The 19,127-nt window shown below is 42.6% G+C and overlaps 1 protein-coding gene across 1 annotated transcript; it reads right to left on the minus strand.

Annotated features, from left to right (window-relative positions):
- Positions 1–1,850: 1,850 nt before the first annotated feature.
- LOC126284884 (trypsin delta-like) lies at positions 1,851–6,319 on the minus strand. Its single transcript, XM_049984137.1, has 2 exons — positions 5,954–6,319; positions 1,851–2,366 (listed from the first exon to the last, which is right to left on the minus strand). Exons 1-2 carry the CDS (start codon positions 6,317–6,319, stop codon positions 1,968–1,970), a joined length of 765 nt encoding a protein of 254 aa, XP_049840094.1. The 3' UTR covers positions 1,851–1,967.
- Between the last annotated feature and the right edge of the window lie 12,808 nt (positions 6,320–19,127).

Below are 19,127 nucleotides of genomic sequence, written 5' to 3' on the forward strand. Positions count from 1 at the left end.
GCCCTCATCTCTTTACCTACTTGGACCACTGATGCCTTCAGTATTTCATCTCTGAAAGTTACCCATTCTTCTTCTACTGTATTCCTCTCTCCTGTTCTTGTCAATCATTCCCTAATGCTCGATCTGCAACTCTCTACAGTCTTAGGTTCTTTTACTTTATCCAGGTCCCATATTCTTACATTACCACCTTTCTGCAATTTGCTTGGTTTTAATCTGCAGTTGTTAACCAATGACTATTATGAACTTCGTTCCGAAATCTGTATCTACCCATTATATAATCAATTTGAAGCCTCCAGTGTCTCCAGGTCTCTTCCACGTATACAAACTTTTTTCATGACTCTTAAACCCAATGTTCGCTATGATTAAATTATGCTGTGTCAAAAATCTACCAGGTGGCTTCCTCCTTCATTTATTTCCCCCTACCTACCTACTACATTTCTTTCTCTTCCTTTTCTTGCAATTGAATTCGAGTGCCCCATTATTATTAAATTATTTCTGTATCCAGAAAGGTCCGTACAGGACCTGCAACATGATGTCGTGCATTATCCTGCTGAAATATAGGGGTGCGCAGGGATCGAATGAAGGATAGAGCCACAGGTCGTAACACATCTGAAATGTAACGTTCACTGTTCAAATTGCCGTCAATGCGAACAAGAGGTGACCGAGATGTGTGACCAACACCATCACGCCGGGTGATACACCAGTATGGCCATGACGATACACGCTTCCAATGTGCGTTCACCGCGATGTCGTCAAACACAGATGCGACCATCATGATGCTGTAAACGGAACCTGGATTCATCCGAAAAAATGACGTTTTGCCATTCGTGCACCCAGTTTCGTCGTTGAGTACAGCATCGCAAGCGCTCCTGCCTGTGATGCAGCGTCAAGTGTAACCACAGCAATGGTCTCTGAGGTGATAGCCCATGCTGATACAGACGTCGTCGAACTGTTCGTGCAGATGGTTGTTGTCTTGCAAACGTCCCCATCTGTTGACTCAGGGATCGAGATGTGGCTGTACGATCCGTTACAGCCATGCGGATAAGATGCCTGTCATCTTGACTGCTAATTATACGAGGGCGCTGGGGTCCAGCAAGGCGTTCCGTATTACCTTCCTGAACCCACTGACTCCATTGGATCTCGACCAACGCAAGTAGCAGTGTCGCGATACGATAAACCGCAATCGCGATAGGCTACAATCCGACCTTTATCAAAGTCGGAAAGGTGATGGTACGCTTTTCTCCTCCTTACACGATGCATCACAACAACGTTTCACCAGGCAACGCTGGTCAACTGCTGTTTGTATATGAGAAATAGGTTGGAAACTTTCCTGATGTCAGCACGTTGTAGGAGTCGCCACCGGCGGCAACTTTGCGCGAATGTTCTGAAAAGCTGTCATTTGCATATCACAGCATCTTCTTCCTGTCGGTTAAATTTCGCGTCTGTAGCACGTCACCTTCGTGGCGCAGCAATTTTAATGGCCAGTAGTGTATGTTACACAGACATTTGTAATAATGGTATATCAAACTTTGTAAGAAAATATATTAATTTCGTTCTGACAGATTTTTAGGAAAAGGAGCATTTGGACTCACGTTGTTGAAAAAATTGAGTTGTTTATAATTAGAAACGTATAACTTCAGTGAGCATGACACACGTTTTTGTGTATCCATATAACATTCCTCATGAAATGTGCGAACTGTAGTTATATTTCCTTGAAAACTTTGGACTTCTTAAGATTTTTTTTTTCAAAGTATTACAACTTCGCATACGGTAAGTCCCTCCCTTAAGGAATATGTGTGGTATTCACTATCCTTGACAACGAGGTAAATAATGGAAGAAAATGCTACAAGTATGAATGCTGTAATTTCGGCACAATTCTTTATTATAAAAAATACAGTCTTTAGTACAAATGGAATGTTATTGTCGAAACGTTCACTGAGCCGAGAACAGCGGAGAGCCAGGAGAGTTTAGACACCAGCCGCAGATCGGATCCAGGAGCGCAGGTTTCCGACGTTGGCGTAGACCCCGGGGGCGGACTCGCACTGTGAATTTCCCCAGGAGACGATGCCCACCTGGGTGTTTCCGTTGACCAGGGGGCCGCCGGAGTCTCCGTTGCAGACGCTCAAGCCGGCCTGGCCGGCGCACACCATGCGGGCGGTCACAGTGTTGATGTTGGCGAAGATGCTCCTGCAGGTGCTGCGGTCCACGATGCCGATGTCGACCTTCTGCAGGGTGCTGGCTGCTGGCCCGTCCGTGTACGTCGTTCCCCAGCCGGTCACCGTCACCGCGAGACCACCTGGCGGGTCGTAGCCGTCAGAGGGCAGGCTGACGGCCTGAGCGTTCGTGCCCAGCAGGGATCCAGACACCTGCAAAATACGAAAGAAAATTTTGCTAACAGTTACTCCCAACTCATCTCTAATATATATTCTGCGGTGCAATTGTGTAGGCTTTGAAAGGAAGGGCGAACGTGCTATTATAGAGGAAACGTTTCCAACGTGTGAGACATAAAACAACTCTCGTCTGTCGCTTATTAACTGAGGAGAGCGGAGGAGTCGTTCTGTAACTCGCACCTCTAATTTTTCAGTGGATATAGTAATAGTACTGCAACAATTATTGGCTCGATTGGAAAGGTAGGTAGCCACTACAAAAAAAAATTAAAAAAATTGTAGCACTACGTCACTGAAGACGTTAAACTATCAATATGCATCTACTCCAGAAGTGATTCGGTGCTACAACACCATATTTATTTTGGCTGATTTAGTTGTTTTGCTGTATAAGTTGTAGTATGTCATTTCAAGGTAACGACGCACTGATGATTTATCACAGACATCTCACCCTGTCGTAAAATGTCAGTTAACAACGAATAAGCCATCAAGAGGTAGCCAAGACAAAAGACGGAAATCACGTGACTTTTACGTAGCGTAATGTTTAACATCGTAGATTACGATCCTGAAGGAAGTGGGTTCGACATTAGCACTCTGCTGTGAACTATTATGTCTTTTTTCTTCTCACCTTCTTTATGAACGTAATATAAGTATCTTGTGCAATATTCGATGCTGTTTATGGTGCCGTCTGATTACAAAACTGAGAATGGAATAAGTATTGTGCTGTCTATTTCCGAATGTGTGTCCATTTCTACAACTACATTGATACTCTGAAAATCACATTTAAGGGCCTGCCAGAGGGTAATGGTCATGTGTAGTACTTGGTCAGGCCAATCAGTGAAAGGGTTCCACATCATTTGTGGTTGGATTTCTTTGCGTGTGCCACTCAGCGGCGGAGTTTCCACCTAACAAGGCAACTGCTCACGTCGAAACTTGCTGTGAATTATTTTATACAGGAAGAATTCATCAAAGGAAACACAGTTTCAAAATTTTTAGCTGTTAAGACAAACCGGCAATACTTAAAAGAAAACTAAAAACTGCAAAATATTGTGGCTCTGCAGGTAGTTGGGGAAATGTGCGCCTCTAGCGAAAGTGCAGCAGACTATGCATGTGAAATACGGCTGGCATACGCCATTGGTTGATGTCAATTCAGTAATCAGATAACACGGTGTAACACCGTTGTAATTTGATAAGCGAATTGCAGTTTCCTTTGAGAGTTTCTCTGACACAATTGCTGCTGTTCGCTTTAATTTGCAACACATTTGATATCCATAATATTTGCAGTTGATTTTGTGTTATCATTGAGTATTAAAAAGGGAGATAAAACATCTGATTTCTACTGCGTTTTCTTTGTCTGCACCTGCTGACAGGTTTCAGGGTTTCATAGTTATGTGGACTCAAATTAATGTTTTGAACCTTAAAATGAGAAATAAGAACGTGGTATGCAGTCGAAGTCACCGTATTCTCCTGAAGACCCACATTTGTGTTATTTATCAGTTAATTTTTTGGACATTCATTGGAATGATGCCAAAATTTCTTTGAAAATTGTGGATACATTAGAAGAAATAGGAAATAACTCCGTCGATTCAAACCGTAACTTATTTTCGAAAACAAAGAATGGACAATATGCTTAAATTTAAACGGTGTGCAGAGTATGTTTTATTTCGTAGAATCTGAAAGTGAACTGTATGAACAGAAGAAAGGTTCACACGAAGTAGCAATAAGCGACGATGAAAATCGCAAAAGTGTGAAAGGTAAACTATTCGGAAGATTTAGAACAATCCGAAAGAGTCAGTACTCCGTTATTGAGGGAAATGTATCAGACTGAGCTCTCTGAACTGCAAGTGAGATGACAGTATTGATTTCCAGGCTATTTTGGTCTGATTAAACAATTTCAGGAAATTATACGGGAAAGGAAGTCAGAAAATTACGGAGTTTACTTCAAGTAAATGTGCAGAGGAGATGTGATTAGTAGATAATACTAAAGAGAAATTCGTAGCTAACGTGAAGACGAAGCTTCTTGTTACCCCTAAAAGGATGTGTATAAAGCTATTAAGATTTCGTGCAAGAATTGTGTGCGAACTGTGCTTAAACAATGCGAGTGAGAAAAAGACAAATTCGAATGTGCAATTCGTGAATGGGATATCAAATTCGCATACCACAATTTCAGTGGTAAGTGTCAGTGGTCAGTTGTCTTCAGGATCCTCAAGGCAAAATTAGGACCAGATATATTAGGTAGCACAATTTAACTGCCAAAATCTTGTAAATTGGGAGAGAATAATGTTCAATGTTACATCTGAAATGTCTCTTACCAGCTGCGGAAAGTTATTAATTGCTTTTCTTTTACTCTTGATCTCTTGATCTGAACTTTAACGACGCCTCTTTATTTTAGAGCATGAAGAAAAGTCTGTTAATGAGATGCGGATACCAACCAAACTAACGGTGCCACAGCCCTCTCGACAAAGAATCTCTTTTTAGGAAATCCTCGGCCTATATAACATTTCAGTTTTATCAGTGGAAAAGTATTATCAAACTGCAGTAATTACTAGATTGTTGTTTGCATTACACTGTTCTATGAATTAGTCTGACAAGCAGCTTAACGTGCGGAACAACGGCCACGGCAATTCCTTAATCCCTCGGAGTACTGACCAAATGAATCTAGTAATTACTGTGATGTGCCTGAATGCATTAGTATCACTTTTACCAGGTGTAGGAAAAATGGTTGTTTTCGTCATACCACGGATACCGCATTTTTGTGACGACTACAAGGAGCAAAACCGTACTGTTTCATTGTTACTAAAATGCAAATTATTCAAAAATTCAGTAAAAAATGTTGTACAGGAATTGTCATTTCTTCAAATTAAAGTCTCCATTGATTCGTGTTGTCTGTGAAGTAACATCGTCCACTGTCGCCAGGCATTGAACCAAAAGGTACATTAAAGTTCCCATGAGTAAAGCAAATAATTTCCTTTATCAGAGTAAAATAATCTATATGCCATTGTACAGTTGGAAAATTACTCCTATCACGACAGAATTTTTATTAAGTAACAAACAGGACCAAAAAGAGTAAAGTTATCTAGAATGACAATTTTATGACATTGCACTAAGGCTGAGTTGAATATATGTTTTATTATGGGCTAAACGGGAAGGAGTGCACGAGCTAAGTCCACAGACGCAGTCAGATGCAGGTTCGTGACTTTCATTTATTTTTACCACTGTACTTTCATGCAGTCAGATGTGTATTTTGAGTATTAATTTTCCAACAATATTTTCATGCAGTCAGATAAAGTTCAGTTCAGTTAAATACGCAGTCAGATGCAAGTTTTATTAAAGACTAAAGCAGTCACATGCAGTTCAGTCAAGTTTAAATAGAGAAGTTTTATTAACAACACTTTCAAGTTCATGTTGCTAGTTATCCAGTATTGCACGGCTATCAATTCAGCTTCAAGATATTGATAATTCATTAGTCCATTTTGGAGATACAACAATTACATCGAACTTATGTTAGAGAATACTCTAAAAACTGTAAACTAATTTGGTGACCCATACTTTGAGCCACTGGGACTCACCTGTATGACTGCAATATCGTAGTCTATAGTGCGGCTGTTGTACGACGCGTGCATGTAACCAGAGGAGGCCCTCAGCACGGTACCACCGCTCCCACGAATTGAAGACCCAGCTCGGAAAGTCATCAGAAGGAGGCTCATACCGTCAACGCAGTGAGAGGCCGTCAGCGCCCAGCTGGAGCTGATGATGGACGCTCCGCAAATGTGCGAACCGCCATACTGGAAGGACAGCTGCCACGGGTAGTCGGCAATGTTGGCGTTGGAGCCTCCAATGATGCGGCCGTTGCCCCGGCTCCACAGCCTGGCCGGCGAGGGCGCGGCGAGGGCGGAACCCAAGAGGCAGACCAAAAAGAGGGCGAGGCGCTGCATGGTGGAGGCGGTGGTGCAGCCGTCTCGGACCCCGGCCTATATATACTGTAAGAGACCCAAGGACGAGTGCCCTATCTCAGTCGGGGGGTAATCCCTGTACTTAATAAAACCTCTGCGTCGGATTCTTTATCTGCTGAGATAAGGCACTTAAAAGTTGATGTAGACCTTGATATGATCCTCTCAATGGCGACACATAGCTCATTGATATAAAACAGGCACTTCTTTTACTGTTCACCCATTTCGCGAACTGATATACACTCCTGGAAATTGAAATAAGAACACCGTGAATTCATTGTCCCAGGAAGGGGAAACTTTATTGACACATTCCTGGGGTCAGATACATCACATGATCACACTGCCAGAACCACAGGCACATAGACACAGGCAACAGAGTATGCACAGTGTCGGCACTAGTACAGTGTATAGCCACCTTTCGCAGCAATGCAGGCTGCTAATCTCCCATGGAGACGATCGTAGAAATGCTGGATGTAGTCCTGTGGAACGGCTTGCCATGCCATTTCCACCTGGCGCCTCAGTTGGACCAGCGTTCGTGCTGGACGTGCAGACCGCGTGAGACGACGCTTCATCCAGTCCCAAACATGCTCAATGGGGGACAGATCCGGAGATATTGCTGGCCAGGGTAGTTGACTTACACCTTCTAGAGCACGTTGGGTGGCACAGGATACATGCGGACGTGCATTGTCCTGTTGGAACAGCAAGTTCCCTTGCCGGTCTAGGAATGGTAGGATGATGGGTTCGATGACGGTTTGGATGTACCGTGCACTATTCAGTGTCCCCTCGACGATCACCAGAGGTGTACGGCCAGTGTAGGAGATCGGTCCCCACACCATGATGGAGGGTGTTGGCCCTGTGTGCCTCGGTCGTATGCAGTCCTGATTGTGGCGCTCACCTGCACGGCGCCAAACACGCATACGACCATCATTGGCACCAAGGCAGAAGCGACTCTCATCGCTGAAGACGACACGTCTCCATCCGTCCCTCCATTCACGCCTATCGCGACACCACTGGAGGCGGGCTGCACGATGTTGGGGCGTGAGCGGAAGAGGGCCTAACGGTGTGCGGGACCGTAGCCCAGCTTCATGGAGACGGTTGCGAATTGTCCTCGCCGATACCCCAGGAGCAACAGTGTCCCTAATTTGCTGGGAAGTGGCGGTGCGGTCCCCTACGGCACTGCGTAGGATCCTACGGTCTTGGCGTGCATCCGTGCGTCGCTGCGGTCCGGTCCCAGGTCGACGGGCACGTGCACCCTCCGCCGACCACTGGCGACAACATCGATGTACTGTGGAGACCTCACGCCACACGCGTTGAGCAATTCGGCGGTACGTCCACCCAGCTTCCCGCATGCCCACTATACGCCCTCGCTCAAAGTCCGTCAGATGCACATACGGTTCATGTCCACGCTGTCGCGGCATGCTACCAGTGTTAAAGACTGCGATGGGGCTCCGTATGCCACGGCAAACTGGCTGACACTGACGGCGGCGGTGCACAAATGCTGCGCAGCTAGCGCCATTCGACGGCCAACACCGCGGTTCCTGGTGTGTCCGCTGTGCCGTGCGTGTGATCATTGCTTGTACAGCCCTCTCGCAGTGTCCGGAGCAAGTATGGTGGGTCTGACACACCGGTGTCAATGTGTTCTTTTTTCCTTTTCCAGGAGTGTATATTATAGTGTAGACAATGGTTACGGTTTAAGACTTTCTGAGTACTGTAACCGCAGCGTGTTATGGGGTGGGCTGCTCAGCATTACTACGTAACAGTTACGAGTCATATTCCTGCTGAGATGTTCTTATAGGGCAATGTGAAAGATCGCTTCCCGCAAATTCTCTTGCTTTTTTTATTGTCTGTGCTATGTCATACGTAGTAAGTAGCGGTTAGTCTTCTGCACTTGAATACACTACTGGCCATTAAAATTGCTACACCAAGAAGAAGTGCAGATGATAAACGGGTATTTATTGGACAGATATATTATATTAGAACTGACACGTGATTACTTTTTCACGCAATTATGGTGCATAGATCAAAAGAATTCAGTACCCAGAACAACCACCTCTGGCCGTAATAACGGCCCAGATACGCATGGACATTGAGCCAAAAAGAGTTTGGATGGCGCGTACCTGTACAGTTATCCATGGAGCTTCAACACGATACCACAGTGCATCAAGTGTAGTGACTGGCGTATTGTGACGAGCCAGTTGCTCGGCCACCATTGACCAGACGTTTTCAGTTGGTGAGAGATCTGGAGATTGTGCTGGCCATGACAGCAGTCAAACATTTTCTGTATCCAGAAAGGCCCGTACAGGACCTATAACATGCGCTCGTGCATTATCCTGCTGAAATGTAGGGTTTCGCAGGGATCGAATGAGGGGTAGATCCACGGGTCGTAACACATCTGAAATGTAACGTCCATTGTTGAAAGTGCTGTCAATTCAAACAAGAGGTGACCGAGACGTATAACCAGTGGCACCCCATACCCTCACGCCAATACGCCAATATGGCGATGACGAAGACACGCTTCCAATGTGCGTTCGTCACGATGTCGCCAAACGCTGATGCGAACATCATGATGGTGTAAACAGAAGCTGGATTCATCCGATTGACGTTTTGCCATTCGTGCACCCAGGTTCGTTGTTGAGTACAGCATCGCAGGCGCTCCTGTCTGTGATGCAATGTCAAGAGTAATCGGGCTGATAGTTCATGCTGCTGCAAACGTCGTAGAACAATTCGTTCAGATGTTTGTTGTCTTGGAAACGTCCCCGTCTGTTGACTCAGGGATCGAGACGTGACTGCATAATCCGCTACAGCCATGCAGATAAGATGCCTGTCATCTCGACTACTAGTGATACGAGGCCGTTGGGTTGCAGCACGGCGTTCTGTATTACCCTCCTCAACCCACAGATTCCATATTCTGCTAACAGTCATTGGATCACTACCAAAGCTAACTGCAATGTCGCTATACGATAAACCGCAATCGCGATAGGCTACAATCCGACCTTTATCAAAGTCGGAAACGTGAAGGTACGCATTTCTCCTCCTTACACGAGGCCCCACAAGAACGTTTCAACAGGCAACGCCGGTCTACTGCTGTTTGTGTATGAGAAATCGGTTGGAAACTTTCCTCACATCAGCACGTTGTAGGTGTCGCCACCAACGCCATTCTTGTGTGAATGCTCTGAAAAGCCAATCATTTGCATATCACACCATCTTCTTCCTGTCGGTTAAATTTCGCGTCTGTGGCACGTCATCTCCATGGTGTCGCAATTGTGATGGCCAGTAGTGTATGTTGAAAATTAAGACTTGGCTAACCACAAAAACCGATCTCTAGCATGAGCAGAACAGGTCGTCTTTCGCAGATGCTGTCTTGGCTGAGATCATCATCTGACGCTTTGGCAACGGTCACGTCTGATGGGTATAGGTCTGGGTGTAGGTCGATGAATTTTCGTAATATTACAGGGGTGCAGGTGTAAGACCATTAATTTATTTGTTTTCAGCAGATATTTATTGTACGGTAAACGATGTTGAGATGTACCCCTCAGTTGCACGTTGGGTGATAATAAACCAGGGTACTGTAGAAGACTCTGGAATAGACCGTAGTCTTCTCATTTAATATTAACATTATAAATTAATTTCTTCACTTGCTAGAATCGAGAACAGAGAGAGGTGGCAATTCGTCTTGCAAAGCAGCGCTTCGCTTTTGAACACTGGAAAGTAATTGAATTGTTTCTCCCAGAATTTTCATGTGTATCAGTACTCCGTAAGCCACGACACTGTGTATGTTGGCTGGTACACAGACCGGTATAGTTTTTCCTTTATACTATTCCATACTTACATGGCGAGAACGAAGAATTTTGGAACTTTTTTCTGGACCGGTCTCGTGGAAGTTTTAAAGTAAAGTTTGGATGTTTGCCAACGTATTTATTATACTGTCTACCATTGCTGTTCACTGAGCATTTAAATGACGCTCTCCGTTTGTCTAAACAGATCCGTGAGACATCGTAGAGTTGTTCTTCGAATCTCTTCTATTTCTAACTGTTTTATTCAGCACGTGGGCACGGTATCATAAGGACTAACAACAGTCTATTATTGTTTTAATTTTTTACTTTTTTAAATTTAGTGAGTTGTACGTCGCTGAAATTCTCTAGCGAAATGTTTCATGCTTCCTTGAGCTTTCTCGATACGTCTAGAAAACTCCAACCAAATAAGCGTCCCAGGTAAAGGGGGAAACCTGGAGAATGTGCCTAGTGCGTGTTATGTAAACCGCTTCATCTGTAGATGAATCATATTTTGCGTATTCCGTGCACCTATTCAAGTTTGCTTCGGCCTGTTAATCGAAGGTATTATACGACTGTCAACGTCCCCCATGGGGCATCCACAATAGTGTAAGTAAACAGTAATGGATCTCAAAGGCACGTGTGTATGACAGATTGCACTCTGGCAGATGTTTAGGCGACATCAGTCCTCGCCAACGTGTCCACCCTGTGCAGGCATGACAAGTCGTACCATTTAGAAATTAGCAGCTCCGAAGAAAGCATTGATAAATTGGTAATGAACGTTTTCACTTACAAACGAAAAGACCTCTTCACAGACAAATACTTGAAAATATTGATACTACATGTTATATGTGGCACCACGCTCATTTACGCCACATTCATTTTCACCTTTTAATTCCCTTCGCGTACGCTGATAATAAAGTTTTATGACTATATGGTGTCAGAGAGCGGCAGCCGTTATTTGCTCCGTCTATGTCGTGGCGGATGAGGTCCTACATTTCTTCTAGTGTCTCCCCATTGCAAACAACGTACATGGTTCAAACACATCCACAACGTCGGCCGATGTGGCCGAGCGGTTCTACGCGCTTTAGTCTTCAACCACGCGACCGCTATGGTGGCAGGATCGAATCCTGCCTCGGGCATGGATGTGTGTGACGTCTTTAGGTTAGTTAGGTTTCAGTAGTTCTAAGTTCTAGGGGACTGATGACCTCAGATGTTAAGTCCCATAGTATTCAGAACCATTTTTTCTTTTAACATCCACAAATTTCCTCTGTAAGGGCGCAAAAGCGTGGCCCTTCACTCTCTGGCACGACGACGCTTCAGAAAGCGAGTTGTCGACACGTTCAAAAAATAGGCTGGAACTCAGAAGTTCATGTGAAGTAGAAAGTTTGTTACTGATATGGCACCAAGTTTCACCACAGTTCTTCGCCGTCGACGTGTAACGCAATGGGAAGGTCGCCAAACCTCGTCTTACCTACGTATCCTTCCTTCTTTTGACGCCTCTGCGATGGACGTCGGAACTGAGTTCACAGCGCTGAAATCACCTGGTTTCCAATGAGTGGCCCAGGGAAACACTTCGGACACATAGCTGCTCATAATCTACACGAAAAGGCCTCAGACAGTGTCATAAAGGGCGTCCATAAAACTTCCCTTGAGGTCTTGATTCCCACACACTTCGCAATATAAAACGACACTTTGTATCGCGATGACCAACATGAAGACGCACTTGACCCTCTTTGTTGCTGCTGACATCTCCATGTCACTTCAGTCCTTCTGTAACGAACGTGATCTCACCCCTTTGCAGTGCAGGGAAACCGTAATTTTTCCTTTGATGTACATCTTGGCACCACTATCGACCGTTCAAACCCATCTGACGAAATTTCTTCGTGATCTGAAACAATACAGCGTTCTTATGCTTCTTCAATATTCCTGTTTCACGTCTTTCTGTGATCATGTATTGGTGCGACATTGACATATGTGTGAATGAAACGGCAAAGGATCCTCTCTAACCCCACTCTCCCCGTGGCACTCTCTAGAATTACTGAGAATATTAATAATGTACCTTTACGCAGAAATTCTTCAAAGTAGTGCTACGCGCCTGCAGGCAGGCAACTCGCACTGGATGGGGTGTCAAATGGTTGCCTGCTTGTAGGCGCCTGGCAATACATTGAAGGTTTTCTCCATAATGACATATTCCTTAAAACCGCTTTACACGTGACAAGAACTTCTGACCTCTGGACTTTTCTTTGTGTGTGTCGACGAGCTGTCGAGCCAGAGGAAGACGTCACAGGGTGCCACGCTTTTGCACCATCACAGAGAAAGGTTGCATGGAGAAACATCAAATTTATGCATCGCTGTGGGGACAATTACGATGTTTCGAGAAAGTATCCTTTAATTCCAATAAGCAGTGCACATCGAAGACCTACTGGACATATTTTTGTTTTATGAAACCCAGTCAATACAGTTTAATAATGTCATTGGTTCAATCTCCAGAAAAGGGATTACTCGTCTCCCATGTATAATTCACTTATATCGTGTATCAGCCCCAATATTACATGTAAGTCATGACAGTTTTGTTAGTGCGTTACTCGTTTGGATGCATTACTGACAAACAGCGTTTCAGTCTATTTTTTCAAGAGAGAGCTGTAATGTAGTTACAGCACTACGGCAACGTCATACGTGGGTATAACTAACAGCAACTGCATCATCTACAGTTCTTCGTTCATAGAGATCATTTGATACCTTAAAAAGGGTAAAAGTCTTCTCAAGTCAACAATCTCTTTCAGGCTTCGTAATTTTGCTCATGGCAAATGGTAACTTTAGTGACAGTTTGTTGTAGCTATTTACAAAAACAACGTGAAAGTAACTGAATAAGTAAGAGGAAAATACTCTATATTCACACAGATAACTTCTGACTATTTGGACCGTTGTATGGTGAGAATAATTCAGTATATTGTTTATGCACTGCAATTTCGGAAACTACATACAGATAAAACTTTTCAATGTTTCATTTTTACCACAATGAACAATTTTTATCAAAATGAAGAGTGCTCTCTGTCTTGGCTGTACACCGTGTTCGCTCTTCGCAGAAAACCTAAACGTGTGCAACGCACGACGCTTTCATTGGAGAACTGTCCATTTTCGGTCCCTGTTGACTACCGGGCACCGCAGTGGGTAATAGCCCACTTCTGTCTGCGTAGGCGACCATGTCTCTGTAGCTGTCCTGTACTACAGTGTAATGCTAACCAAAACTTTCAGTACTTACGCTTGTAACACAAAAAAAGATACTGACACACATTCATTTCGTAGTGTAATGCTGAAATTTTATCAAGATAGTTTCTTTCGAGAATATAAAATCTCCAGAGCCAGTAATATTTGCATGTCTTCGCGAACATATGTGTACCGTGTAGTTCTGCCCACCATTCTCAGAGTCAAAATGATTTGCCGCATTTGTTTCACAAAATACTCCTACTGTGGAAGACTTTTCATAGATCTAGGCATTCTAGCTACTCTTCCTCGTTTTATTAGTCATTAATCGTATTTGTTGTAAATAAGTCTCTTATTCCATCTGGCAGCACACATCTCAACATTGGAATGTGAACAGTAAACATGACGACTAAATACCCCTTTTGTTGTGCAAAGCTTCCGCATTATACAGAAGCACATCGGTTTCAATACTTGGCAAGGAACCGTAATAGCAGGAGATAAAAATATTAAGGTTTAGAAGAAGCTGCAAGATTTACTTTTACTCAGGTATATGTGTTCTAGTGACGAATTTCTTAGCGTGATTAAGTAATGCGCATTACATTAATAATATCACAAGATACGAATACTGCAAGAATTAGATTTCCGTACGTCTTAAATGAAATAACGTCATCAGTAAATGATAATACTAAGTGCTCTATTGTTTAAAAAATACCCATTTACAATAGTCTCGAATTTTTTTCGCTTACATTCTTATTTACAAGCTAATTTGTTGCTATGGGTGTTTACGTTCTAAATGGAAATAAGAATTAAATGCAACCATGTTTGTCACAGTTGCTTTATTCGAACAGCTTACAGATAGGCTACGATTTGGAGAAAAAAATGTGACTACTCTAAAATGAATCTTTCAACCGACAGTGAACCGTTCGATGTTATTACACTTTCGAAGCAGTACATTAAATGAACGTAATCTTATCTATATGAGAGTTATCAAGCTGAAAGATGCTATCGTTTGACGCCAAGGTTCATTAATCAACAGTGTCACGTGTATTTTTACAATAATCACACAATGTCACAAGTAATAAATTTCCAAGATATCTCTGGGTAATATTACTTCAGTTTTAAATCTGTCTTGTCTGTAGAGATCACATCTCCGTCCAGGAACCTAGATTTAGGTCATCCATGCTTCGTCTGAAAAGAAACACAGCTTATTTTACTCCTCATGCTTGTATAATCCGATTTATGTTTCAATTTTGATATCCTTGTCGCCGGGATGTTATACTTAATCTCTTCTCATCTATCTTCAGTCGGAAGCTTTGTCATCATCAGTACCAGAAAACTGACGCAAAAGCAACGTCGCCAGTAATTGAGACAAAGGAAACAATTTACAAATCACTCACAATGATCGAAAACAGTTTTAAATTGCTGTTGTTACTGTGTACAAAACCTTATTAGATAGAACAATCGATGGCGTTGTAAACATTATCTTTAAATCTCTGTATTTTATTTGAAAGAAACTGGCACACCTACCTAATTACGTGTAGGGCTCCCACGACGCGCAGAAGTGCCGCAACACGACGTTGCATGGACTCGACTAATGTCTAAAGTAGTGATGGAGGGAACTGACACCTTCAATTCAGCAGGGCTGTCCATAAATTCGTGACAGTACGAGGGAGTGTAGACCAGCCCGTTGCAGGGCATCCCACATATGCTAAATAACGTTCTTGTCTGCTGGCCAGAGGAAGTGTTTAAACTCCGAAGAGTGATCCTGGGGCCACTCTGTACCAATTTTGGACTTGTGGGGTGTCGAATTGTCCTGCTGAAACTGTCCAAGTCTGTCGGAATTTAAAATGGATGTGAATGGATGCAGGTGATCAGATAGGATGCTTACGTAGGTTTCAACTGTCAAGAGACGTATCAGGGATCCCATGCACACCAGCTCCACAGGCCCCACACCATTACAGAGCCTCCACCAGCTATAACAGTCCCCTACTGACATACAGGGGCCATGGAACCTTGAGGTTGTCTCCATACCCGTATACGTCCGACCGCTCAATACAATTTTGAAAGAGACTAGTCCGTTCATGCAACGTGTTTCCCGTCACCAACAGTCAAATGTCTGTGTTGATGGGCCCAGGCGAGGAGCAGAGCTTTGTGTCATGAACAGGACAAGAGTGGGCCGTCGGCTCCGAAAGCTCATACCTACGAAGTATCGTTGAATGGTTCGCATGCTGATACTTGTTGATAGCAATGCAATCTGCAGCAAGTTGCGGAAGGGTTGCACTTCTGTCACTTTCAACGATTCTCTTCCTTCGTCGTTGGCCCCTTTCGTGCAGGGTCTTCTTCCGGCCATAGATATGTAGGAGATTAGATGTTTTACGGGACTCCTTATTTTGACGGTACAATCGTGAAACGGTCGTACTGGAAAATCTGTACTTCATCGCTACCTTGGAGATGCTGTGCGCCGTTGCTTGTGGGCCGACTATAACACCACGTTCAACTTACTTGAATCTTGATAACCTGTCACTGTAGGAGAAGTAACCGATCTAACGACTTCAACTGACGCTTGTTTTCTTATACAGACGTTGAGAACCGCAGTGCTATCTTCTGCTTATTACATTTCTCTGTATGTGAATGCCATGCCTAAATCAGTTTCTTTTGCGCCTCTGTACCTAATTATCCGTCAGTTTCACTGTATCGCACGCCAATTTAGTATTTAATAACTAGAGCAATTTCCGAGAACTTATGGACAAAGCAATCTTTTTTTTTTTTCATTTTAATGGCACTGACTGGGGCTAATTGATACCAACTCGATAATTTTTCTCTGTCCGTCAGTCACTGTCACAGTCCCATACCAAATTTGGAAAAATTTCCTATTACCTCTGTTTCCTATTAATGTTTGCTTCGGTTATCAAGTGCGTCCCGTGCGACAGGTACTTCCAGCATTTATTCGCCTGTTACGATATAGAAGTCGCAACAAGCGTCTCTGGCGGTGCAGTGACCGCTGGATGTCACGCCGATGGAGAGGAGAGAGGCTGGAGGACCTTGAGCGAGCAGCTTGGAGAGACATTGCTTATGGACCTGTTGGAGGAGTGAGCTGGGTGTGGGCCGAGCAGCTCTGTTGGGCTGCTCTAATGAACTTGGTTGATGAGCGCTGGCTGCGGCAACCGGTGTTTGCACGTCAAGGAGATGAGGCACGTGTAGTGCTGTTGGTATACGCAGAATGTGTGCTCGCCCCACCACCGCACTTGTGGAACAGCTGGGACTACCAGAAGGTCCGTTTTGGAGACACGTATTAATCGAGCCCTGTAGCGAAACAGGGCGGGTTGTAATGTATCAGTTGATAAATAAATTGGCACTCTGTGTACTAACTCAAAACTATTTTTCCCACTTAGGAAGTGGACTGTAAGAAGAAGAGACAAAGAGATACAAACGACTGTGACCTAAAAAAAACTGTACGTGCTTCTTCACATGGCTTTTTTTCCAGGGAGAGCCTCGTCAGCGTTTAGAGATGCGTCTTCATGTATACTGTTATCAATGCTACTGTATTTCCATTGAATCAATCTTGCTCTGACGAAGTACAAATAAACCAGAAAAAAGGTTAGGTGAACATAGTAAAAAATTCTTATCTTTCTGTGTTCCCTTTTCATCTGTTATACTACAGCCCGTGGGACGCACTGGCTTTCCTGTTCACTATCAGTGTCACAGTAGTGATAATTGTGTAGCGTAAGTTCTGTTGATAGTGTACCTTGTGATTCATATTGCTTGGATAATAGTATATATAAAAGCCGGTACCACCACAGACTATTAACACTGCTCGATATTACTCAAAAATAGCTCAAAGTCGGATCAAAATCTCAGAAAACACAAAAAAATTACAAAACATCAATTCTGCGCAAAAATACCTCGAAAATCGCCTAAAAATCGCTAAAAATATTGAAGTTACTAAAGAAACTCATTTTATGCAAAAACAATCCACACAATAGATACAAATCTGCAGATAATACCAAAGTGTTAAAAACTAGCATATTTTATGAGAAGAACTGTCGAACATAATGAATTTACGAAACTCGAAAAGAGATCTGTATAAAATATTACACTAGTATTAAAGTTTTAAAAGGTGCTAAGCTGGGTTCCTACCATATACCATCCGCTCATGACCGAGTTTCGGGCCTCCGATATTCTGTATGTAATGTCTGTCATGTTGACCTGCTTCTGAATTAACTGACTGCCCCGTTTATGCTGGCTGAAACACACCATCCCTACTAATCAGCCTCGCCACAGAGACCTCCCTCTGTATTACCAGAGTGCTCCATTTTCATTCAGGCTGTTTAGGACAGGTTTTAGACGCTCCCTTGGACGATTATGAACTGTACAGAAGCGAGGACACACAGTATTTTGCCAGATGGCTGGCTCTCTCTACACGTAACGCTTTAACGACCGCCAATGTGGCCAGTCCGTTTTGTCAAGGCACTATACAGAGTTTGGTTGAGACAAAGAAACTTCGACTTTGTTTATGTACTTGGTATTTGCTTCACAAAGTTGGTTTGAGAAATTTAGAAACATATAAAATAATGTCATAAATAACAAATGAAAATATATGACAACATCTTCTTTCTGTTCCTCCAGAAACAGAATTCATCTAAATGTTGAAAATTTTATCAATTTAGAGATAATTGAAATATAATATAATGTTTAATTGCAAATTAGCTACCAGATGGCACTATCACATGTTAATTAATAGCACCATTCATAGTGGCGCTACATTAGCTCAGTCCAAATCAGAAATCGTGGTATGGTTTGCCTATCCTACGGTGCACAAAATTTGTTATAACTTTTTAATTTTTATATTTAATTGGATTCTGGTTGCATTTTTCTATAGTGTCGGTGTCTCTAAGGAACCGCTACCCGCCATACATGGAAGTAAGTCGGATGCCTAACTCTCAGAGGAAAGGGATAAAATATTTTTTCATATATTCTCTGCAAAATATTACTGATTTTAAATATTCAAAATGCTGACATATCTACGTCAAGAAAGCTATCCATAGAAAGAGTAAAGAAAAAATAAGATATCATCTTCTGAAATATGTACTAAATATTTCTGTTTTTCTTGCTCTTATCTTTCTTAAAATACCTGAGATAGAAATATAACCATGCAGTTAACCCTTCTATAGCTTCTCCTAATTTCTATTCATTTATCCACCTACAGATTTTCAGTAAGTTTTCCGTGCTTTCAGTGGTATGTCAAGTTTTGCTTACCATACATAGTTACTCAAGCTAATGTCTTATCAGGTAAGTTATCATTAAAGATAGTACACGCTTTTCTTGTTGTTTTCTATGTAGCTAAAACATTTTTTCTATATGTCATGTTTATAACATAAATAGGATGGTTGGAAATAAAATTGTATAGATTAATGTTAGCAACTCCTTCCAGTTGTGTTACACACTGAAAATCACAAAAACACCATAACGTTTGTAACATTACAGGACATATTGGGACATATTGAAGTATTCGATACTGTAGACGTTTAGGGGATGTCGATACAGATATGCAAAATGTAAAGGGAAACTTTGGTGATGTTTAAATATTGTACTGTGTCAATATTAGGACATTTTCCACAGAAAGAACAAAAATAGAATTAATGTAAATATATATTAGTGTTAGTAACTTATTTTCATTCAATTTTGTAATTATATTTCATTTTGTAAAAGAAGGACTCACTGTTTGCTCTAACTCTGATTAATTGTATAAATTATCAGTTTTGAGCTAAATTATTTCGTATAATATGGACAAGATACTTTTAAAAACTCACCAGCTA

This window comes from Schistocerca gregaria, chromosome 8, assembly GCF_023897955.1.
Source record: "Schistocerca gregaria isolate iqSchGreg1 chromosome 8, iqSchGreg1.2, whole genome shotgun sequence".
Taxonomy (NCBI): domain Eukaryota; kingdom Metazoa; phylum Arthropoda; class Insecta; order Orthoptera; family Acrididae; genus Schistocerca; species Schistocerca gregaria.

Excerpts from the sequence above, each read along its gene's own strand:
- LOC126284884 (XM_049984137.1), bottom strand. The coding sequence starts at position 6,319 with ATGCAGCGCCTCGCCCTCTTTTTGGTCTGCCTCTTGGGTTCCGCCCTC. Across the intron at positions 2,367-5,953 it reads ACGATATTGCAGTCATACAG|GTGTCTGGATCCCTGCTGGG; the intron begins GTGAGTCCCAGT and ends CGTATTTTGCAG.